At 46.4% G+C, this 25,571-nt stretch overlaps 1 protein-coding gene across 2 annotated transcripts in view; it reads left to right on the top strand.

The window, feature by feature from the left end:
* Nucleotides 1–290: 290 nt before the first annotated feature.
* Nucleotides 291–25,571, top strand: part of CD99L2 (CD99 molecule like 2) — a 112,908-nt gene continuing 87,627 nt past the window's right edge. For both annotated transcript variants that reach the window (XM_033849753.2, XM_033849754.2), the window contains exon 1: nt 291–437. In XM_033849753.2, coding sequence (XP_033705644.1) covers nt 371–437 — 67 coding nt within the window. In that variant the 5' untranslated portion in view covers nt 291–370. The remainder of the gene's footprint in view (nt 438–25,571) is intronic.

Below are 25,571 nucleotides of genomic sequence, written 5' to 3' on the forward strand. Positions count from 1 at the left end.
CTGCTGGGTGCCCGCGGGCTCCGCCCCTCAAGCTCCAGCCCCGCCCGCAGGTTGCCGTCCCGCCCCTCGTGCATAGGCCCCGCCCCCGAGGCTGCAGGCTCGCCCCGCCCCTCGCACCACAGTCGCAGTCCCACCCCACCTCACCTCGTCTCCGTCGGGCACGCCCCGACGCCAGAGCTCGCGCGCGCCCCTCCTCCTCCCTCCCGGGGCCGCGCCGCGCGCGCGCCGGTTCTGGGCGAGGCCCTGCAGTAGCGGCAGGGTTCCTCCCTCTTCTGCTCCTCCTCCTCCTTCCCGGCTCCTCCCCGATCACCCCCTCGGGCGCTCTCGCGCTAACTGTGCTCCTCTGGGCCCCGTCCGCCCGCTCCCAGCCATGGTGGCCTGGCACTCGGCGTTCCTCATCTGCCTCGCTTTCTCCTTGGCCACTCTGGTCCAGAGAGGTAAGGCGGGCGGGGGGCACGCGGGGACCCCGCCTTCTGGGCCCGTGGGGCGGGGGCCCTGCGCCCCGCGGGCCCGGTGGTGCGCATGAGCGGTTCGGCCCCCGCCCGAGGGCCTGCTGCGGAGGCTGCCGGCGGGCAGGCGGGGCAGTGCGGCAGGATGGGGCTGGGGTGCTAGCCCCGAGCCCGCGGGGGCTGACCCTGCCGCAGCCCATGTGGCCGGTGGGGAGGGACCTGCACCCCTCCTGGTGCTGGGCTAGAAACAGCGGGATACTCCCCCCTTAAAATCCTGAACAAGGTGTCTCCGCCGGTGACAACACCTGTTCCCAGGAGATTGCCGTTGGAAAAACCTTGAAGAGAGCACTCATTCCCTGAGCAGGGCTTCTCAAAATGTGTTTCCAGGCCACCTGCAGCAGAAGCACCTGGCGAGCTTCCTGTGCTCACTCCTGCTTTGTCAGGATCTCGGCGGGGATGGGGGGTGGACGGGGAACGGCGGTGTGTAAGTCTAACCAGTTCCCCAGGAGCTTCTGGTACCCGCCCCAGTTTTCGAGCCATTGGTGTTATTTTGCCAAGGAGGAGGAGAGAGAAATTCTACCAAATCAAGGAAGCAAGTTTCTTAGACCCTCGCTACTCAAAGTGTGGTCCAAGGCCCGCAAGGACATCTCTTGGGACTTGTTAGGAAAGCAGCATCTCAGGCCCCGCCCCTGACCTACTGAGTCAGATTCTGCATTAACTAGATCCCCGGGTAATTCGCAGGCACATTTAAGTTTGAGAAGCATCTTCTTAGAATAAATGCAGTCTGTGGTTAAAAATAGGGTCGCCAAGGAGTCCCAGCAGAATCTTCTTACACTTAACTTACCTCATCTCCACATCAGAAAAAGAGGTTGAGGAAAACACTGCAGTTGAGCGCAGAATTGTGCTCTGAGCTTCCTGACACAAAGGCAGATTCAGCTAGTTAAAAACACATGAGCTCAGCAAAAACAAAACCGTGTCCTCTAAGTGCGTTCTAGTGAGGGTTATGTTACTTATAAGGAACACTGGAAAACACTAGACAGTCCAAGGCAGTTTTGCAAAAGATGTAGAAATGTTTCTCATGCGGGCAGCCCTCCTGGAGTCTGTACAAGGAGAGCCATTCAGCATTCAACAAAGGTGCCAGGCTCTGTTCTAGACACTGATGCTGCAGCCGTGAACAAAATTCAGGCTCTGTCCTCGTGGAGCTGACATCCTGACGCGGGAGAAAATAAGTGCAAACATCGCAATCTATATAAGTGCAGTGAAGAATAATAAAGCAAGTTACAGGGTTGTTGAATTTTGTTTCATTTTTCCCTTTGGGGTTAAGATTTTTATTTTGTTTATGATGCATTTGTGGGGAAAAGTATGATCACTTGATTAACTTGCATCTAATGATATGGGACATTTTAAAGTGGAAGCGCAAAAAAGTTCGAAAAATGATGCTCCCTTCAAGGCTGTCTTCTGCAAGTCTTCAACATGGTAGGCACGTTGAGAAGGTGAGGAATTTAAATGATGAGGTGTCAGGTTTTCATCATCACGGGTTACACTAGGTGATTTACAAAGTGGTGGGGGAAACGGCAAATGGGTGCAGCCGTTTTACAGATGAGGAAACGGAGGCGCACAGAGGCGAAGTAACTTGCCTCAGGTGGCAAAGCTAAGATTTGATTCCAGGCTTGTCTGATTCCACTGTCCTTGCTTTTAAGTACTAGGCATAATGCCTTTACACCTGGAGGCTGCCCTCCTCCTACACCTTACTGGCTAAGTGGCCTTGGGAAAGTGCTCTGAACTTGGTTCGGTTTGCTCACCTGTATAAGGCCTAACAACTCATAAAGGTACCTCGAGGGAACCAGGCGTGTGTCACCCTCAGATCTGCAGCCCTGCCACCAGCTACCGTCTCCTGAGTGCTTGCTGTGTACCACTTCACATATATATTTTTTAGTTGCCCCAGGAGTTTGGCTTGTTAGGTATAATCCCCGCCTTCCAGATGAGGGGCCCCATGTCACATAACTCGGAAGGATAGAGCCAGGATCCCACCCGTTTAAGATTGCTAGCCAGTGATCTTTTAAAATTTTACTTAACGCTGAACCAGAAGAAGCGTTTGCTTCAAGGTAGGGCCCCAGTTTTTGGATCTTTTGTGCAGAACAACCTGACAAATACCGGTTTTGCATTGGTCCCCTCTGGGGATCCGGGCAGTTACAGTTTCAGAGCTACTGTGTCAAAATGAAGAAACACAAAGCAGGTCTCAGTTAGGTACCCACTGGCTCTCCGGGAGCCCCCAGGTGGTGGATCAGGTGGGTCTGCCCAAGAGCCACTTTCTTCTTGGTCCTGGTCCTCGGTAATGAGGTGTGACCTAGAAAGCCTGGCAGGCCTCAGGAGACACTCAGAGCCTCGAAGCCCGATTGTGAAATCCGCACGGACTCGGGCAAGCTGAGACAGATTTTGGGCTCCCAGGAGTTTAAAAGGTGGTGAACAAGTCATTCCTGTTCTAATTGCAGATGGGCTTTTAGTTCACTGTGTATTTTACTAGTTCTGAAAAATCGTCTGAGGACAGGTATGTCACCTGTCTGCACCTACAGAAATGGGAAGCTGTGCTTTTGACTTCCGGGGAGAAGAATCTCAGTGGTTCGGGTGGGTAACAGTCACACGAGGGCTCCACTTCCGCAGTGTCTTCCATGCGCCAGGCCCTCAGTGCCTCACACACGTTTACACCTCCTAACTAGCCTGAAAGCTTGGCACTGTGACCCATCTTGTTTCCTGATGTTCATAATGGCTGTTTGCATAGAGCCTTGAAAAGTAACTGAGTGGTAACCCATAACTCAGATGCAAAACGTGGTCCAGTGAGGTTTTGGACTTGAACCCAGGTTTATCTGAGTAACCGAAGGAGGGGTCATAAATGCAGATATATCCAGTGATGGGGCAGGTGACAGAAATGTGAGCCGTGGCCAAGAATGTGTGATGAGCCTGTTGGCAGATCTCCAAGTGCCTGCTCCTTTAAGAGAGGTAGCCCGGCCAAGAGGGAGAGTGCCAGCTGTGGAGCAAGCGTGCCCAGCGCTACCACGGTGCGGGGCAAGTCACTAGCTGCGTGGTGCCTCAGTTTCCTCATCTGGAAAATGGGGATAATACCACCATCCGCCCCGTGGGGTTGTTACTAGGATTAAATGAGTGCAAATGGATAAAGTACTTAGCACAACACCTGGCTCCGAGTGAGCTCTGTGCTAGTAACTATTATTCCGAGCCACATTTAAAAAATACAGTGCAAACCTTGAAAGTATTAAGCTAAGTGAAGGGAGCCAGACACAGAAGCCCACATATTGCATGATTCCGTTTATATGTAATGTCCAGAGTTGGCAAATCCATAGAGACAGAAAGTAGGTTAGTGGTTGCCAGGGTCTAAGGGGAATGAAGAGTGACTGCTTAATAGGTACCAGGTTTCCTTTTAGGGTGATGGAAATGTTCTGGAACTGGATAGAGGGGGCGGTCGTACAACCTTGTGAATGTACCAAGAACCACTAAATTGTACGCTTTGAAAGGGTGAGTTGGATGGTATGTGGATTATATCTCCATTTAAAATAAATTCACTGTGGGCTTCCCTGGTGGCGCAGTGGTTGAGAGTCCGCCTGCCGATGCAGGGTACACGGGTTCGTGCCCTGGTCCGGGAAGATCCCACACGCCGCGGAGCGGCTGGGCCCGTGAGCCATGGCCCCTGAGCCTGTGCGTCCAGAGCCTGTGCTCCGCAACGGGAGAGGCCACAACAGTGAGAGGCCCGTGTAATGCAAAAAAATAAAAAAATAAAATAAAATAAATTCACTGCAGTCCAAGCAGAACAAATGAGGGAGGTGGCAGCATGTGACCCCTGGGTTGGGGTTGGTCTTCAGGGCCCCTGAGTTTGGTCGGGCCAGGGAGAGCCAGAGCAGAGGGGGCCGCGAGTGCTGGTGGTGCTGGGATCCAGGCAGAAGCCCTGTGGGCTGACTTGGGCTATTGGGTTTGAGCCAGACAGACCCCTGGGGCACCTGCAGGATTGGCCTGAGTACAGCAGTGGCCCCTGCAAAGGTGCATCCTGGACAGGGGGGACCGTCCCTGTCCTGCATGGCTCAGGGTTGCCCCTATGCACCCGTCATTGCAGTGGACTGACAGGGTCTAGGGACTGTTTGCCTTTTAGTCTCACCTGTTTTGACTGGTTTGCAGCCACTTCCTCACTGTCAAAGGTCACATCCCATCCCCTCCATCATTTTGGATACCAGGTAACAAAAATGTATGTGTTTTTTAAACACGTGCACACACAGAGAAATCACCCAAGAGTCAGTGTCAGCAGGCACTGGGGAGGGGCCTCCAGCAGAGGTGATGACGATGAGGGTGATGAGGCTGTTTGGCAGCTCGCAGGGGAGCAGCTGTCTTTGGTTTTTGTGAGTTCAGGAAAGATCCTTTCCAGGCGCACTGACTTTCCCGCTCTGGGCTCTTCCCGCGCCTGGTGTTGGTGCTTTCCCTGCTGTGTGTCCACTCCTCCCCTTTGCACTCGCTATGTATTCCTCTGCTGCTCTTGGTGTGTGGGGGGGAGGCCCGGCTCTGGAGGTTCCTGTTCCCCAGCCCAGGCTCGGCCCTCCCTGAGGCTGGCTCACAGGTCCACTGACTGGCCAAGCTTGGTTCGCATGGAAAAGCCTAAAGTCATCCTCAACGCGTAACAGAAACAGGGGAGAAATCTTTCACGCAGGTCAGTGTTCCAAATGGCCCCCAAAGATGTCCACGCCCTAATCTCTGGAACCTGTGACTATGGGAGGTTACATAGTGATTTCGGCCGGCAAGAGGACCTCAGTCTTTGTCTTCTTTGAGGAGAGAATTCAGCAAAGAGACTAAGACTGCAAAGCAGGTACAGACTTTATTAGAAGCATAGTACATGGGGGAGAGCACACAGGCAAACTCATGGAGTAGGGGTAGCAATGCCTTGCGCTCTGCGGTAGCTTAGGTAGTTAATATGGGGTTAGTCTTCTGGGGTTTAGATGAGGGTGACCCTCTTTTTTCTCCCCTATGATCATGTCATCTGCAGTTCCTTATTTAGGCTTCCACCAAGCACTATCTTTTTTCTTTAATAAATTTATGTATTTATTTTTGGCTGCGTTTGGGTCTTCGTTGCTGCGCGCGGGCTTTCTCTAGTCGCGGCGAGCGGGGGCTACTCTTCATTGCGGTGTGAGGGCTTCTCATTACGGTGGCTTCTCTTGTTGCGGAGCACGGGCTCCAGGCATGTGGGCTTCAGTGGTTGTGTCACGTGGGCTCCGTAGTTGTGGCTCGTGGGCTCTAGAGCGCTGGGTCAGTAGCTGTGGCACACGGGCTTAGTTGCTCCGCAGCACGTGGGATCTTCCCGGACCAGGGCTCGAACTCGTGTCCCCTGCATTGGCAGGCGGATTCTCAACCACTGCGCCACCAGGGAAGCCCCTCAAGCACTATTTTGAATCTTTCTCGTGAGCACCTAAGCAAAACCCAGGGGGAGAGGGCGAAGGGTCAAAACCGCAATGCTAATGATATTACGGTGTGGCCAAGGTTACTAGAGGATGACCTGGGACCCCTTCTGCACATGTGTTGGGCTGGGAAATCTTGACCACAAAAATGAGGAGGCTGTGGTGGGCTGCTTTGTCTTTCAGCCAGTCACGGTGCTTAATCCTTGTTGGTAGTTTATCTCAAAGGGTCAGCATGAAACCAGTTGAAACCAGTTGCAGCAGGTTAACCCAGGGCCTATCTATCTCCTTCCTCAACAGTAGAGGGGAATTAAGGTAGCAGATGGAATTAGGTTGCCAATCAGCTGGCCTGAAAATAAGATTCTCCTGGGTTAGGCCGGCTAATTAAAGGATGAGGTTCCTTTAAATATCGAAGAGGAAGGTAGAGGAGCGAGGGTCAGAGTGATGCCACGGGAGGAGGATTCCACTGCCTTTGCTGGCTCTGAACGTGGAAGGGGCCAGGAGCCAAGGAGTACGCAGACTCTGCCCTAGAGCTTCCAGAAGTAACGCAGCCCTGGCGATACCTTGATTTCAGCCCAGTGAGACCGCGTTGGACTTCTGACCTCCCAAACTGTAAGGCTGAAGTGTGCGTTGTAGAGCAGTACGTTGGCCATCATTTGTTACAGCAGCAAGAGGAAGCTAGGAGAAGCTAAGGGGTGGATATTAGCGTCCTCTTCATTCTTTGAAAAAACTAGCTTGTGGTGTTTCTTTACATTGTTTCAATTTTGCCATTTTAAATCAATCCCTAATCTGCTCTCAGTTCAGGATTTTAAAATAAATGTGCAGAAAATTGGATTATGGTGGTGCCCTTGGTGTGGCAATGAATGCTTTGAAGCACCTCTGAGGGCCCTGGAAGGCAGCTGGATTTCTTTGGCCTGCGTTTGATTTTAAATGACTCCTCGAGGAGATTGCAGAGTGCGCCCTGTGCAGTGGGCCACCTGTATCGGGCCCCCCCCCCCCCCGGCTGTGTCCGGAAAGGCCTGTCCTACGCCCCGCCCCCCAGTCCTGATGGCTGCGTTTGAAGCAGGTGCAGTCTGGGTACAGCAGACAGGCTTTCTTCTTTGGGCTGTGCCTGCCCCTTTGCTGAGTAGGAGGAGTGGGCTGCCGGCTAACCTTGTCCCCAGGCGGGTTGGGGGAAAGGACCAGAGCAGAAATGGGTGGGCCTGGACCGCCACTCCACCTTCAACTAGTTTTTTTTTTATATATAAATTTATTTTATTTATTTTTGGCTGTGTTGGGTCGTTGTTGCTGCACACGGGCTTTCTCTAGTTGCAGCGAGCGGGGGGCTACTCTTTGTTGTGGGTCACGGGCTTCTCATTGCGGTGGCTTCTCTCGCTGTGGAGCACGGGCTCGAGGCGCGTGGGCTTCAGTAGTTGCAGTACATGGGCTCAGTAGTTGTGGCGCACGGGCTTTGTTTCTCCGCAGCACATGGGATCTTCCCAGACCAGGGCTCGAACCCGTGTCCCCTGCATCGGCAGGCGGATTCTTAACTGCTGTGTCACCAAGTAAGCCCTCAAGTAGTTTTGAGCTCTCCTTTTGTTTGTTTTCTACATGGGGCTGCTCGTCAGATGTCACAGGGTTCTGCAACTTTAAAACAAAAACACTTTGAAAACTGTAGTGGAATCCCACAGAGAGGAGTGCTGCAGCTCAGTGAACATCTGTTTAAAGGAGCGGCCAGACAGCCTCTGGCTGGCATTCCAAGGTGGTTGTTTGGGACTGTTTTCCAACTTAGAGGCGGTACCCTCAGCAATAAACATTGTTGCAGTGCGGAATTCATTACCCCCAAAATAGTGCCAAGGCACTCAGGGCTCATTTTGACCTTGTTTGTATTTTTATTGCTGCTTCAGCTAGCCTGGGATGATGGAATTAACACGGGCCTGCATTCCAGTGTGGCCCCACCATTTGCTGGCCACAGTTGCCTTATCTGCACCAAGAGGCTGCTGACCTCTGCTTTGTCGGCCTCACAGAATTGTTGGAGTAGCCAATTAACTGCTAGTGCAAATAGGCTGTGTTGTCAAGATATTAGCCAAGTTAGGCTTCCCAGAGGGGAGGAGAATGGGAAAGAGGCCACCTGCCTAAGGGCTGCCTTGCTTGCATTGGTTCTAACGAGCATTCAGGGGCTTTCGTTTACAAAAGCCTTTATTGACCAGAACCAAAGTGCCCGCGGAATTCCTGAGCTGGGCTCAGAGTCCCAGTGAGCTCAGAGGAAGAACTGTCCCAGGAGCAATTCTAATTTAGTTGCTCTTCCTATCCCATTGGCCTTCTGTAGAGTTCTGGGCTATCTTTCGGGAGCAAAATCCCTTTTACTTTCTCACCATTCATTCATTAGGCTCTGTCATCCAGCTTAAAAAAAAAAAAAAGCAAAAATCCAAAGTAGTGCCTAAAAAGAAACAAACAAGAACTATATTTTAATCTTTTGTTCATAAAATACAATATACCATGTGGACTTGTAGTCGTTTGGGGCTCCCATTAATTTCCTCCCAACACTTGGCTTCCCACCCCTCCCTCGCAGCTGCTCCTGGCCAAAGTTAGTGATGACTTCAGTGTGGCTAGGTCCAAGGGTCATCTGACACCCTCCCCTGGAAGCACTTTCTCCCCTTGGCTTCTGGGAAGCCACACTGGTCGTTCCTTGCCATTCTCCCTCACCTCTGACCTTAGGGCTTGTGGGGATGCCTTGGGCCTAGTCTTCCTGCTTTACTTGCACTCGCTTCCCAGGTGCTTTCACCAGCCTCATGGCTTTAAATGAAATCCCATCTTCAAGCTTTTGACTCTTCAGTTTCTATCCCCAGCTCTGATCTCTCTTGACCTCCAGGCTCCTGCATTCAACATCCCCACGTGGTTGTCTGACGTCTTGCTGGTGTTAAGTTACTGAAATTCTTCGGGTTCATCTGTTCTCCCCTCCCACCAACTGAGTCCTCGCCCTTCCCTCAGGATTCCTGGACCTCCCCATAATCCAGCAACCAAAGGGTCCGTGCCCTGTGCAGCCATGTTAAGTTATTTTGACCATTACCCTTGCTCATACGTGTCACTGAAGACCCAGTGCAAAACTGAGCTGCTGCTGGCTGCCTCCAAACCTGCTCCTCCCACCTGAGTAACTGGCAACCCCATTCTGCTAGGGGCTCTGGCCACTCCTCCATGGCTTTCTTTCCTTCGTGGCCCGCATCTGATCTGTCAGCAGACCACGCCTGTGCCCACCCTCGGAATCATCCAGCCTCCCACCTGTTTCACCTCCTCTCTGGCTACCTCCCTTGGCTGGGCCACTGTCCCCTCTCATTGGAGCCCTGGCAGTGACCTCCCAACAGGTGTCTCAGAGTTCACTTCTGCCCCCTACAGTCCAGACTCTACACAGCAGCCAGACCATCTTTAGAGACCTAAATCGCATTGCATCCCTCTGCCCAGAACCCTCCAGTGGCTTCCAGTTGTAATGAAAATAAAATCTAAAGCCCTCTGTGGCCTACAAGTTCCAACAGAATGGGGGCTACGCATGCTCTGACCTTGCCTCCCGCCCCTGCCCGGGGCTGGCTTGCTGCTCCTCCAGTATGTTAAGCAGTCTATCGCCTTGGCATCTTCTTGTTTGCCCTCTCCTCTGGCTAGGAGTTGCATGGTGGGTCTCAAGGGAGTTGCATGGTGGGTCTCAAGGGCTTTGGAGTACCCCCGTCAAGGTGGGACAGCTCGGGGATTTGACTGTTTCTACTTGGAGGAGGGTCACGAAAGGTGGAGCGGTTTTACCCCAGATAGAGGCCATTGAGCAGGGTTTCTCAACAATGGCACTGTTGACGCTTGGGGCGGGAGAATTCATCGGGAGGGCTGTCCTGTGCATCATAAGGTATTTAGCAGCATTCTTGGCTTCTCCCCACTAGATGCCAGTAGTACCCCCTCCCAAGTCAGCCAACCCCAAATGAGTTCAGACATTGCTCAGTGGGCCCTGGGAGCAGAACCGCCCAGGTTGAGACCCGCTGCTGTACAGACAGACGTATTCTTTGTGATTCCACTCTCCATTTTCAGTTCCTCATGAGCCACTGGAGTTTTCTGTCATCGTCACATTGCCTCAGGATACACATGTGAGAGTAAGTCAGGTCACAGCCAACCAGGAAAACACCGTAGGCTCCTTGGTGAGCTTTGAGCTCATCCTAGTTAGATCAGACGCATCGCCGATCTCCTTAGGTAGTTATTTTCTGCATAGATCCCCACAGATGGCTTGTCCCACCTAGTTTGTGTTGATCTTCATTAGCTTCAGTTTTAGCTGACGACCTTGTCTTTTTAAATCTGTTTTACAGTTTTCTGAGAACCGGTGAAAAAGAATAAACAGAAAAATGAGCCAAAGACTTGACCAGGCAATTCATAAAAGAAGAAATCAAATTGGACAACAAACATATGAAAAGATGCTCAACCTCATTAGCAATAGGAGAGATGCAAATTAACCTGTAATAAGATAAAATGACATACCCTCCAGTAAGCTAAAAACTATAATGAAGTCTGATAATACCAGGTGTTTACATGGTTACGTGAGTAATATGTGCTCTTTGTAGTAAACTTTGAAGATGTAGAAAGGTGTCGAGAAAATGCAAACCCCATAACCCAGGGTTAACCACTGTTAACATGTTGGAATACAGTATTTCTTTTTTTTTAACTTTTTTTTTTTTTCGCCGCACTGCACGGCTTGCGGGATCTTAGTTCCCCTACCAGGGATTGAACCCGGGTCCTGGCAGTGACAGCGCTGAGTCCTAACCACTGGACAGCCAGGGAATTCCCTGGAATACCATATTTCAGTAGTAGTTTTTTTCTCTGTAGACATATATATTTCACATTATTAGTATTGACCTGTGTGTATAGCTTTTTCCCTTATTGTGAAATATGACAGATATAGAAAAGTGTGCAAGGCCTTTAACAAGTAAGTATAAAGTGAAGATCTGTGTCATCACCAATCAGGCCAAGAAATAGAATGTTGACAGCACCCACGTGGACCTCCGTGTGCCTCTCCTGATCACAGACGCACCCTCCCCCCAGAGGTGACACTAGCCTGCCTTTTGTGCAGTCATTTTTTTTTGCTTGATACTTCTACCACCTATGCATGTGGCCCTAAATAGTTTAGTTTGGCCTGTCCTGTAGCCTTGTAGAAATGGAATTACACTCTATGTAGGCTTTTGTGCTTCTCATTGCCGTTTCTTCTCTTGTTGTGGAGCGCAGGCTCTAGTGCGCAAGCTTCAGTAGTTGTGCCACGTAGGCTCAGTAGTTGTGGTGCCCAGGCTTAGTTGCCCCGTGGCATGTGGGATCTTCCTGGACCAGGACTCGAACCCATGTCCCCTGCATTAGCAGGAGGATTATTAACCACCGTGCCACCAGGGAAGTCCCTTGTTCTCTTACTGATGGATGTTTGGGTTGTTTCCAGTTTTTGAATGTTTCAACCAGTTCTGTCATAACCATTCTTATGTAGATATGTACACATTTCTCTAGGGTACTGGTTCTTTTTTGTTTTTAACTTATTGAAGTATACTTGGTTTGGAATGTTGTTAATTTCTGCCGTACAGCAAAGTAATTCAGTTATACATATATATACATTCTTTTTCATATTCTTTTCCATTATGGTTTATCACAGGATACTGAATGGAATTCCCTGTGCCCTACAGTAGGACCTTGTTGTTTATCCATTCTATATATAACAGTTTGCATCTGTTAATCCCAAACTCCCAATCCAGCCCTCCCCCACCCCCCTCCCCCTTGGCAATCACATGTCTGTTCTCTGTTTGTGAGTAAGTTTATTTGTGTCATATTTTAAATTCCGCATATAAGTGATATGATATTTGTCTTTCTCTGACTTACTTCACTTATGATCATCTCTAGGTTCATCCATGTTGCTGCAAGTGGCATTTCATTCTTTTTTATGGCTGAGTAGAGTTCCATTGTATATATGTATCTAGGGTGCTGGTTCTTAAACTGTGGTCTGGGGACCCTTGGAGGGCCCCCAGTGTGTTTTCAGGAGTCCACAAGGTCAGGCTATTTTCATAATGACACCAAGATATTAAATGCATTTTGCATTATTTTCTCATGAGTGTACGGTGTTTCCAGAATTGATGTGATGTGTAACATCATTACTCTGATGGCTAATGGAAGGTGGGCTTGCGTCTTCTTGTGTTTTACATTGTTCTCAGTTTTAATTTCTAATATGATAAATGTCAATGGATATAACCCACCTAAACAAAAGCTTCTGGGGATTCTCAAGTTTTGAGTGTGTAAGACCAAAAAGTTTCTGGGTTGTGTAGTATTTGTAACTTCAGTCTTAGCAGGTGATGCCACACTGTCTTCCAAAGTGGTTGTGCCAGCACTTGGCACTGTCAGACTTCAGTATAATTTTAGCTACTAGTGGGTGTGTAATTTTATATTTTTATGGTTTTGTTTGCCTCTCTCTGGTTACTAATGAAGTTGGGCATCTTTCCATATGTTTATTGTCCAATTTGATTTCTTTATGAATTGCCTGGTCAAGTCTTGGCTCATTGATCTATTCTTTTTCTCTGGTTCTCACACACGATGCTTTATTTCCTCATGTGCTTGGTTATTTTTGGCTGTGTACTACTCATTGCCCTTGAAATATATATGTGGGGTTGCTTTGAAGTCTAGGATAAATGTACCTTCTTCCAGAGATTTGTATTTGACTTTGTCAGGTGCTCTTAGGACATTATTAGCCTGGGACTACTTAAAACAAGTGCCTGATTTTTTCCCTTTGTTTCCACAGCACCAAGGAAGCCTTCCTTGCAGTCCTCTGGAGGCTGAATTGGGAAGGGGCAAGTTTGTTTCTGAGTCACCCTTACCCCAAGGGTATAGTCCTCTGGTGTCCCAGTTTAATGTGGGAAGAATTTTTCTATTCAATAGATTCCTCAATTTAGGTGGTCATGGTCCCAAACTACAGTCCCCTTTGCCTGTCTTGGAAGGTTGCCAAAATCCAAGGCAAAGTTGGTCCAGCTGGGTGTGCATGGGTTCCCGCATCTCTGGATTTCCCGCTGTCTCTTAGGTTTTGCCATGTTTGTTGTTGTTGTTTTTTACCATTTTGTCAGTTCTTCAGTGTTTTTAAGGGTATGTTTTTTAAAATCACCCATTTTAGTTGTTCTTAATTGGAAGGTTGCTCCAAATAATCTATCCTGCCATTTCTAGAAACACAAATTGATATATCTTTATCCTGTTTATGTAACCTTACACTTTCTTGTGTAATTAAAATTGTTTTCAATACATGACTTCTGATGGATATTAAGGTGGACTCCAGGTCTTTGCTATTATAAATTACATTTCAGTAAACATTTGTACATAATATTTGGTTGAGGATAATGGTACCTAATGACAGGGTGGCTGGGAGAGGGCGGAGAGAGAGGGTGTGAACCTTAGTGCTCCATTCACGTCAACTGTTGTTCCTTTTCTTATCACATACACACATGAGGTGGCCAAGGGGGCCTGCGGACGAGGAGACAGTCTCGTGCCGAGCGTGTGGGGAGCCAGCTAGACAGTTAAGGGTTGGAGGAGTAATGTCAGGTGACAAAAGGAGCCGATTAAGGAACGTGGATTGCCAAGGTACCCTGAGGGCCTGGCTTGAGTCACAAACCCTGAACTGGCAGCTGTGCCAATGCCAGTCAGCACAGGGATGTGAGACCTGCTGTTGCAGGGAGGCACCGCCCCACAGCGTGGCCAGGCTGGTGGTTGCTGGGCATATGGTCGGTCCCGTCCAGGAGGTGTTGATTAAGTGCCTCCAGGCACCCTGCTCGGTGCTGGGCCAGCGGAGGTGACTTGGGCACTGGCCTTGCTTCCAGAAGGTCCCAGTGTAGTGGGGCTAGAGAGTGGGTCCTCCTCTCAAGGTGGGGGATTAGTAGGGTGAGAGCAGAACGTTGTGACGGGGGATTGCTGATGCTCGGGTCTCTGCCGTGACCACGCTGCGGCTGTACCTCAAGGAGAGCAGGAGGGGCCGCCAAAGGGGGCTGCCTGGCAGGCTCTGCAGGTCAGCTGGGGCAGGAGGTTCGGCCGGGATTGGGAAGATGGGGCCAAGACCAGAGAGTGGGATTTCCAAGGTGGTGCGGTTTCTCGTGCAGAGTGGGGATGCGGTTGCCTTCAGCAGAGTGAGGTAGGTGAAGGGCTTTGGAGATGCGGAAGGCGGTGAAGGGGCCGAGGGCAGGATCTGGAGGATACCCAGGCTGCAGTCAGCATACTAGGTTGACTTGGGCTAGAGAGAGAACCCAGCCACTGCCGGGCGGCTCCACTCGCACCATGACTCGGAGGGAATATGCTGGAAGTCAGGAGAGGATGGCCTTAAGGAAAGGGGCAGCAGCTAGGTAGCTGCAGCCTCAAAAGAGGAGGGAGGGCTGACTGAGGGTGAGGGTGGGTCTCTTGGAGGGTCTGATCTTCCCTAGAGAGGAGGAAACAGGCAAAATGTCCTAAAGGTACTTGCCCGTGGTCACAGATGGTAACCTTTATAACCACTGCCTCTGAAGTGCAGAAGCCTTCGTGTAACAGGTTGATTTCCCTTCTCCTCCCACAAGTTGAAATAGTTCCATTTTCACATACCACACAGTTCACCGACTGAAAGTGTACCATTCGGTGGGTTTTAGTATATTCAGAGTGGGGCACCCATCACATTGCATTCTGCAACATTTCTGTCACCCCGAAAAGAAGCCCCATCCCTTCAGCAGCCCCTCTCCCAATCCACCCCCTTCCTCCCTGGCAGTCTGCTTTGTTTCCGTGTATTTGCCTATTTTAGAGACTTCACAGGAGTGGAATCCTACAATGTGTAGCCTTCTGTATCTGGTTTCTTTCCATCAGCATAATGTTGCCAAGCTTCGTCCATGTTGTAGCGCGTGTCGGTACAACACAGTTTATTTACCCACTCGTCAGATGATGGACACTTGGGTTGTTTCTCCTCTTTGCCTACCATGAATACTGCTGTAAACATTCCTGTACAGACTTTCGCGTGGCTGTAAGTTTTCAATTATCTTGGGTAGAACTGCTAGGTCATATGGTAATGCTGGGTTAAGTGTCAGGTGGGTTTACAAAGCTGCCGCATCATTTTACAATCCCACCAGCAGCGTGTGAGCGTTCTAGTTTCTCCACATTCTCACCAATGCTTATTTTCTGTTGATGTAGTGTCTCATTGTGGTTTTGCTTTGCGTTTCCCTAGTGACTAATGACGTTGAACGTCCTTTCCTGTGCTTATTGGGTTATGTTCTTGAGTGAAAGTCTCTCCAATGCAGAGGGCACTGAAGTGGGAACCAGGAGGCTTGGAGCTAACTCTAGCCGTGCTCTGTTTCACAGTGGGCACTTCTAACATTGCTTGTTAGACTGATTGATTCACAGATCCTTTACGATATATTGTTCCTATTATGAATATCTCTTACCATCCCCATGCCTTCTTGCGAGCAGGGACCTTGTTAATCAGATCCATCAGTTACTGTCTGTTTCAGTCAGCACCCTCTCGCTTTCCATGGTTCTTTTCACTCACCTAAGAATATGCTTAAGTTTTCCTTCATCCTGCAAAATCTCTCCTTTCCTTGCCTCCCTTTTAAGCTAATACCCTATCCCCTCCTCCTCCAGATCTCCAGCCCCTGGCATCCCTCTTCATCTCCCTTTATTTTCTCAATCAAACTGGAGTGTGGCTTCTGTCATTTGCCCCACCGGTCTACTCAGAGGTTTCACTGAGGCCATCAGGGCAAATGCATTTTTTAAGTAGATGTTGAAGTAGCAGGTCCCAGATCATTGATACTGGTGACCTCACTGGGGTGTGGAACTGGAAGGAACGGAGTGATTCTCCCTTGGTACTGTAGGATTATTGGGGAATATGCATACAGGGAGCTTCTTGAATTAGTTTAGTAGAGAGCAGGCAGTAGAAGTAGGGATGCATAGAACTGGTGGCAGGAAATGTCTAGACGAGCGATATTCAAATAGTGGGCCCCTGAGGCCTTTGAACTGACATCGGGGTCCAGTGTTGTCTGTAAACACAATCAGTGATGCAGCTGGGTCATTCATGTACTGGAGTTAAAAATGTATTTAGATGTTACTCTGATGAAACAAAGAGCAGAAATTTTAGAATCTCATACGACAGGGTTTTCTTCTTTTTAACATCTTTATTGGAGTATAATTGCTTAAAAATGGGGTGTTAGTTTCTGCTTTATAACTAAGTGAATCACTTATATATATATATATATATACACATATGTTCCCATATCTCTTCCCTCTTGCATCTCCCTCCCTCCCACCCTCCCTATCCCACCCCTCTAGGTGGTCACAAAGCACCGAGCTGATCTCCCTGTGCTATGCGGCTGCTTCCCACTAGCTATCTATTTTACGTTTGGTAGTGTATATATGTCCATGCCTCTCTCTCACTTTGTCCCAGCTTACCCTTCCCCCTCCCCTGTCCTCAAGTCTATTCTCTAGTAGGTCTGTGTCTTTATTCCCGTCTTGCCCCTAGGTTCTTCATGACCATTTTTTTCAGGTTCTATATGTATGTGTTAGCATACGGTATTTGTTTTTCTCTTTCTGACTTACTTCACTCTGTATGACAGACTCTAGGTCCATCCACCTCACTACAGATAACTCAGATTCGTTTCTTTTTATGGCTGAGTACTATTCCATTGTATATATGTGCCACATCTTCTTTATCCATTCATCTGTTGATGGACACTTAGGTTGCTTCCATGTCCTGGCTATTGTAAATAGAGCTGCAATGAACATTGTGGTACATGACTTGTTTTGAATTATGGTTTTCTCAGGGTATATCCCAGTTGTGGGATTGCTGGGTCGCATGGTAGTTCTATTTTTGTTTTGTAAGGAACCTCCATACTGTTCTCCATAGTGGCTGTATCAATTTACATTCCCACCAACAGTGCAAGAGGGTTCCCTTTTCTCCACACCCTCTCCTGCATTTATTGTTTCTAGATTTTTTGATGATGGCCATTCTGACAGGTGTGAGGTGATACCTCATTGTAGTTTTGATTTGCATTTCTCTAATGATTAGTGATGTTGAGCATTCTTTCATGTGCTTGTTGGCAATCTGTATATCTTCTTTGGATAAATGTCTATTTAGGTCTTCTGCCCATTTTTGGATTGGGTTGTTTGTTTTCTGGTTATTGAGCTGCATGAGCTGCTTGTAAATTTTGGAGATTAATCCTTTGTCAGTTGCTTCATTTCCAAATATTTTCTCCCATTCTGAGGGTTGTCTTTTGCTCTTGTTTATGGTTTCCTTTGCTGTGCAAAAGCTTTGAAGTTTCATTAGGTCCCATTTGTTTATTTTTATTTCCATTTCTCTAGGAGGTGGGTGAAAAAGGATCTTGCTGTGATTTATGTCATAGAGTGTTCTGCTTATGTTTTCCTCTAAGAGTTTGATAATTCTTCTTTCTCTGATTGCTTTAAGTGCAAGGTTAGGTTGTTTATTCGAGACGTTTCCTGTTTCTTAAGGTAGGATTGTATTGCTATAAACTTCCCTCTTAGAACTGCTTTCGCTGCATCCCATAGGTTTTGGGTCGTCGTGTCTCCATTGTCATTTGTTTCTAGGTATTTTTGGATTTCCTCTTTGATTTCTTCAGTGATCACTTCGTTGTTAAGTAGTGTATTGTTTAGCCTCCATGTGTTTGTATTTTTTACAGATCTTTTCCTGTAATTGATATCTAGTCTCATAGCGCTGTGGTCAGAAAAGATACCTGATACAATTTCAATTGTCTTAAATTTACTAAGGCTTGATTTGTGACCCAAGATATGATCTATCCTGGAGAATGTTCATGAGCACTTGAGAAAAATGTGTATTCTGTTGTTTTTGGATGGAATGTCCTATAAATATCAATTAAGTCCATCTTGTTTAATGTATCATTTAAAGCTTGTGTTTCCTTATTTATTTTCATTTTGGATGATCTGTCCATGGGTGAAAGGGGGGTGTTAAAGTCCCCTACTATGAATGTGTTACTGTCGATTTCCCCTTTTATGGCTGTTAGTATTTGCCTTATGTATTGAGGTGCTCCTATGTTGGGTGCATAAATATTTACAATTGTTATATCTTCTTCTTGGATCGATCCCTTCATCATTATGTAGTGTCCTTCTTTGTCTCTTGTAATAGATTTTATTTTAAAGTCTATTTTGTCTGATGTGAGAATTGCTACTCCAGCTTTCTTTTGATTTCCATTTGCATGGAATATCTTTTTCCATCCCGTTACTTTCAGTCTCTTTGTGTCTCTAGGTCTGAAGTGGGTCTCTTGTAGACAGCATATATATGGGTCTTGTTTTTGTATCCATTCAGCCAGTCTGTGTCTTTTGGTGGGAGCATTTAATCCATTTACATTCAAGGTAATTGTCGATATGTATGTTCCTATTCCCATTTTCTTAATTGTTTTGGGTTTGTTATTGTAGGTATTTTCCTTGTCTTGTGTTTCTTGCCTAAAGAAGTTCCTTTAGCATTTGTTGTAAAGCTGGTTTGGTGGTGCTGAACTCTCTCAGCTTTTGCTTGTCTGTAAAGGTTTTAATTTCTCCATCAAATCTGAATGAGATCCTTAGTGGGTAGAGTAATCTTGGTTGTAGGTTTTTCTCCTTCATCTCTTTAAATATGTCCTGCCAGTCCCTTCTGGCTTGCAGAGTTTCTGCTGAAGATCAGCTGTTAACCTTATGGAGATTCCCTTGGGTGTTATTTGTTGTTTTTCCCTTGCTGCTTTTAATATGTTTTCTTTGTATTTCAATTTTGACAGTTTGATTAGTATGTGTCTTGGCGTGTTTCTCCTTGGATTTATCCTGTATGGGACTGTCTGTGCTTCCTGGACTTGATTAACTATTTCCTTTCCCATATTAGGGAAGTTTTGAACTATAATCTCTTCAAATATTTTCTCAGTCCCTTTTTTTTTCTCTTCTTCTGGGACAGCCTCTTCAATAAGTGGTGCTGGGAAAACTGGACAGGTATATGTAAAAGTATGAGATTAGAACACTCCCTAACACTATACACAAAAATAAACTCAAAATGGATTAAAGACGTAAATATAAGGCCAGAAACTATCAAACTCTTAGAGGAAAACATAGGCAGAACACTCTATGACATAAATACAGCAAGATCCTTTTTGACCCACCTCCTAGAGAAATGGAAATAAAAACAAAAATAAACAAATGGGACCTAATGAATCTTCAAAGCTTTTGCACAGCAAAGGAAACCATAAACAAGAGCAAAAGACAACCCTTAGAAAGGGAGAAAATATTTGCAAATGAAGCAACTGACAAAGGATTAATCTCCAAAATTTACAAGCAGCTCATGCAGCTCAATAACCAGAAAACAAACAACCCAATCCAAAAGTGGGCAGAAGACCTAAATAGACATTTCTCCAAAGAAGATATACAGACTGCCAACAAACACATGAAAGAATGCTCAACATCATTAATCATTAGAGAAATGCAAATCAAAACCTCAGTGAGGGCTTCCCTGGTGGCACAGTGGTTGAGAGTCCGCCTGTCGATGCATGGGACACGGGTTCGTGCCCCAGTCCGCGAAGATACCACATGCTGTGGAGCGGATAGGCCCGTGAGCCATGGCCGTTGAGCCTGCGCATCCGGAGCCTGTGCTCTGCAACGGGAGAGGCCACAACAGTGAGAGGCCCACATACCGCAAAAAAAACCCAATGAGATATCATCTCACACCGGTCAGAATGTCCATCATCAAAAAATCTAGAAACAATAAATGCTGGAGAGGGTGTGGAGAAAAGGGAACACTCTTGCACTGCTGGTGGGAATGTGAATTGGTTCAGCCACTATGGAGAACAGTATGGAGGTTCCTTAAAAAACTACAAATAGAAGTACCATACGACCCAGCAATTCCACTACTGGCCATATACCCTGAGAAAACCAAAATTCAAAAAGAGTCATGTACCAAAATGTTCACTGCAGCTCTATTTACAATAGCCAGGACATGGAAGCAACCTAAGTGTCCATCATCGGATGAATGGATAAAGAAGATGTGACACATATATACAATGGAATATTACTTAGCCATAAAAAGAAACGAAATTGAGTTATTTGTAGTGAGGTGGATGGACCTAGAGTCTGTCATACAGAGTGAAGTAAGTCAGAAAGAGAAAGACAAATACCATATGCTAACACATATATACGGAATCTAAGAAAAAAAAAGGTCATGAAGAACCTAGGGGTAAGAGGGGAATAAAGACACAGACCTACTCGAGAATGGACTTGAGGATATGGGGAGGGGGAAGGGTAAGCTGTGACGAAGCGAGAGAGTGGCATGGACATATATACGCTACCAAATGTAAAATAGATAGCTAGTGGGAAGCAGCCCCATAGCACAGGGAGATCAGCTCAGTGCTTTGTGACCACCTGTAGGGGTGGGATAGGAGGGTGGGAAGAAGGGAGACGCAAGAGGGAAGAGATATGGGAACATATGTCTATGTATAACTGATTCACTTTGTTATAAAGCAGAAACTAACACCCCATTTTTAAGCAATTATACTCCAGTAAAGATGTAAAAAAAAATAAGAGTTTGATAGTGTCTCACCTTACATTTAGGTCTTTAATCCATTTTGAGTTTATTTTTGTGTATGGTGTTAGGGAGTGTTCTAATTTCATTCTTTTACATGTAGCTGTCCAGTTTTCCCAGCACCACTTATTGAAGAGGCTGTCTTTTCTCCACTGTATATTCCTGCCTCCTTTATCAAAGATAAGGTGACCATATGTGCGTGGGTTTATCTCTGGGCTTTCTATCCTGTTCCATTGATCTACATTTCTGTTTTTGTGCCAGTACCATACTGTATTGATTACTGTAGCTTTGTAGTACAGTCTGAAGTCAGGGAGCCTGATTCCTCCAGCTTCGTTTTTCTTTCTCAAGATTGCTTTGGCTATTCGGGGTCTTTTGTGTTTCCATGTAAACTGTGAAATTTTTTGTTCTAGTTCTGTGAAAAATGCCAGTGGTAGTTTGATAGGGATTACATTGAATCTATAGATTGCTTTGGATAGTAGAGTCATTTTCACAATGTTGATTCTTCCAATCCAAGAACATGGAATATCTCTCCATCTGTTGGTATCATCTTTAATTTCTTTCAACCATGTCCTATCGTTTTCTGCATACAGGTCTTTTGTCTCCCTAGGTAGGTTTATTCCTAGGTATTTTATTCTTTTTGTTGCAATGGTAAATGGGAGTGTTTCCTTAATTTCTCTTTCACATTTTTCATCATTAGTGTATAGGAGTGCAAGAGATTTCTGTGCATTAATTTTGTATCCTGCTGTTTTACCAAATTCATTGATTAGCTTTAGAAATTTTCTGGTAGCATCTTTAGGATTCTCTATGTAGAGTATCATGTCATCTGCAAACAATGACAGCTTTACCTCTTCTTTTCCGATTTGGATTCCTTTTATTTCTTTTTCTTCTCTGATTGCTGTGGCTAAAACTGCCAAAACTATGTTGAATAATAGTGGTGAGACTGGGCAACCTTGTCTTGTTCCTGATCTTAGTGGAGATGGTTTCAGTTTTTCACCATTGAGGACGATGTTGGCTGTGGGTTTGTCATATATGGCCTTTATTATGTTGAGGAAAGTTCCCTCTGTGCCTACTTTCTGCAGGGTTTTTATCATAAATGGGTGTTGAATTTTGTCGAAATCTTTCTCTGCATCTATTGAGATGGTCATTTGGTTTTTCTCCTTCAATTTGTTAATATGTTGTATCCCATTGATTGATTTGCGTATATTGAAGAATCCTTGCGTTCCTGGAATAAACCCCACTTGATCATGGTGTATGATGCTTTTAATGGACTGTTGAATTCTGTTTGCTAGTATTTTGTTGAGGAGTTTTGCATCTATGTTCATCAGTGATATTGGCCTGTAGTTTTCTTTGTGACATCTTTGTCTGGTTTTGGTATCAGGGTGATGGTGGCCTTGTAGAATGAGTTCGGGGCTCAATGCATGTGGGCTTCAGTAGTTTCAGCACGCGGGCTCAGTAGTTGTGGCTCACAGGCTCTAGAGTGCAGGCTCAGTAGTTGTGGCACACGGGCTTAGTTGCTTTGCGGCATGTGGAATCCTCCCGGACCAGGGCTCGAACCCGTGTTCCCTGCATTGGCAGGCAGATTCTTAACCAGTCTGCCACCAGGGAAATCCCAATGTACACTTTATTTTTATATCAATATTCAAAAGTGAGATTGGTCTATAGTGTCCTTCTTCTATGCTATCTTTTCCAGGTGTCACTAAAAGACGGGAAGTTTTTCTCATTTCTCTGCTCTAGAAAATTGAACAGTAGAGAAATCATCTGTCTTTTGAGGATTGAAATAATTCTCATGTGGATTGAGCCTGGTTGATTCTTCTAGAGCAGTATTCATACACAGCTTTCACAGTTTTTTTCTCATGGTGCTCTCTTTAGCTTTTCTCTATTATATATATTCTGTCTATATGTTAGGCTTTCTTTCTTCTTGACTAATTTTTGAAAATTTATGTAGTTCTAGAATAATATCCATTTAATCTAGTTGCATATAAGTTCCATAAAGGCAGGATTTTTTTGTCTGTTCACTCGTGTATCCTTAGGACCTAGAACAAGGCAGGGCACATAGTAGGTATGTATAAATATTTGTATTATTGTTTTGATTTCCTTTGTATTTTTTCTCCTAATTTGGGTATCAGTTCTTTTTTTTTCCCCATGGTTAGGTTGGTGAGTGATTTAGCACTTTTGGTGATGATTTTTTAAAGAAATCTAGGCAGAAGGAGCAAGTCGCCTATTAGAGGGGAAAAAAATAAGTCCGGTTCACTTCACTCTGCTTCATGACAGTATTTGATGCTGGAAGACATCGGGTTAATACCTCTACACAGTTTTGAGGGTAAAAGTTTGGGTCAAGTTGTCATTCTCATGGAGAGGCAATACAAAGGCATTCTGAAAAATGTAAGGCTTCCTATACCCCAGTGTCGATAGCTTTATTTGTAATTACCAAATACTGGAATCAGCCCAAATGCCCTTTGATGGGTGAACGGATAAACTGTGGTACACCTACCCTGTGGAATACTACTGAGCAATGAAAAAGGAACAAACTGTTGATACACACAGCAACCTGGATGAACCTCGGATGTAATATGCTGTGGGAAAGAAGCCAGTCTCAAAAGAACACATACTGCATTATTCCATTTCTATGACAGTCTTGAAATAACATCAGTATAGAGATGGAGAACAGATTAGTGGTGGTCACAGGTAGGGGAGGGGAAGAGGAAAGGTGGGAGAGAAGTGGGTATGCTTATAAAAAGGCAGCATGAGGGATACTTGTGCCAATGGAACTATTCTTTATCTTGACTGTGGTGGTCGCATTAATCTACACATGTGATAAAACTGTATGGTACTTAATAAACGTACAAATGAGTGCAAGTAAAATGGGGGAAATTTGATTAAGATGTGTGGGTTGTATCGATGTCAGTATGCTGATTGTGATAGTATACTATTTTGCATAATATGACCTTTGGGGAAACTAGGCACAGTATACGAGGGATACAAGGGATCTCTTTATATTATTTCTCTTTTTAACATTTTATTTTTTATAGTTAAATATACAATATTTATTAATGTAATACTAACAAGAATTAGGTTAATAGGTGTGGATAACAGTATTTTCTTTTGACTATTTAAATTAATTTTTTAAATTGAAGTATAGTTGATTTACAGTGTTGGTTTCAGGTGTACAGCAAAGTGAATCAGTTATACATACATACATACATACATAGATTCTTTTTCTGATTCTTTTCCCTTATAGGTTATTATGGGCTATTGAGTAGAGTTTCTTGTGCTGTACAGTAGGTCCTTGTTGGTTATCTATTTTATATATAGTAGTGTGTATCTGTTAATCCCAAACTCCTAATTTATCCCTCCCCCCGTATTATTTCTGATAACTGTATGGGAATCTATAATTATCTCAATAAAAATTTCAGTTAAAAAATGGAATGCTTTGGAAGCTATATGTCACTCAGCAACCCTCCTGGAGATATCTACTTAATAATACAAAACAGCTAAGCAAGAGGTGATTCAAAATAATGATTCTGAAAAGGGACACACAGGGAGAGAGAAGTGTCTGGCAGGAAACCCTGGGCCCAGAGCTCAGAGCCACTTTGCCCGTGGGGATTTCTCTTTGGTGTGGTGGGCATTAAGAGCTGCAATCACAGGAGGAGGTGGGATCTGGCTGGGAGACTGGGTGAACGTGAGCGGTAGCAATCTGGGGAGCCCCAGAATTGAAGAGGTGGACAGAGAAGGACCAGCGGAGGGGAATGGGCAGCAAGAGAGGACAAGAGCTGGAGGAGGAGTATGTCGTGCAGTTTCAGGACCCAGATTTCAAGGAAAGTCACTCAGTGGTGTCAGAGCTGGGGGAGGGTCAGAACAAGCCCTGAAGTCCACCACGTGTGAACCTGGCCATGGTGTTTCTCCCCCAGGCTGACCTCTCCCCCTGTGCTCCCCAGCTGGGTGGATGGTGTTGCCATTCTAGTCCATATGTCAAGGGATACATGTAGGTCATCCTTACACTCCTCTCACCCCCGAAACCCCTCCTTAAGTCTCCCCACTGCCCTTCCCCAACCTGGCCTTCGTCATCTGTTGCCGCCTTCTCTGACCACTCCCTGCCGCATACTCGGTTCCAGCCCTCCTGACTTCCCCCTGCTCTCTGCGAATGGCTCCCGCACCCCCTGAGGCTTGACCCCAAGGCCCTCTCCCTCTGCTCCCCTTTCCGATCTGAGCTCAGCTGCCGCCCACTCCCTGAAGCCTGCCAGGCAGAGCTGGTGACAGCTGCTGTGATTGTCGGGCACCTGGCACACGCAGCTGTCATAACCCCGTTTGTTTAAATATCTCCACCTGTGGACTGAGGGCAAGAACTCTGCTTTTCTCATCTTTCTCTCTCTCCCAGTCCCTGGTCCCTGGTGTTTGGTGACTGAATAGTCCTGCGTTAACTTCTTGGTTCTGTAACCCTATGAGAAGCATTCACCGAAGGATTGCCTTCAAACGAAAACTCCTTAGGTCATTGACAATATGATTTGGATTTGCAGAAATCTGAATCAGACTTGTGTTATGTCTGAGCAAACCCTAGCAGCACGCCCTGTTTCGTGTTTGGGCAGTCAGGCTCCGAGCTTGGTTAGGGGCCAGGGGTATTTATAGAGGGCAAGATGTCTGCCCCCCCCCCCACGCCCGTCCTCCCACGCCCCCTCCTGTGGGCTGGCTCCGCCCAGTTGCCTGTAGTCTCTGACTCAAGTCATCTTTCCAGTGGCTTCCCTGTGAATGTCATCCTGAAATGCAGGTTTCCTTTTTTTCTTTAATGGCTTAAGAAATTGATATCTAATTCACGTAACATAAAATTCACCCCTTTAAAGCGTACAACTCAGTGGCATGTAGGACATTCACAGAGTTGTACGACCGTCACCTCTGTCTAGCTCCAAGACATTTTCATCACCCAAAGAGGAAACCTCATACCCATTAAGCAGTCAGTCTACATTCTCCCCTCCCGCAGCCCCTGGCAACCACTCATCAGCTTTCTGTCTCTGTGGGTTTACCTCCTCTGGATCTTTCATAGAAATGGAATCGTGCACTATGTGGCCTTCTGTGTCTGGCTTCTTTCACTTCGTATAAGGTTTTCAAGGCTCATGCAGGGTGTAGCCTGGCTCAGTCCTTCCTTTCCTTTTTATCACCAAATAA

Source organism: Tursiops truncatus, chromosome X (genome assembly GCF_011762595.2).
Source record: "Tursiops truncatus isolate mTurTru1 chromosome X, mTurTru1.mat.Y, whole genome shotgun sequence".
Taxonomy (NCBI): Eukaryota; Metazoa; Chordata; class Mammalia; order Artiodactyla; family Delphinidae; genus Tursiops; species Tursiops truncatus.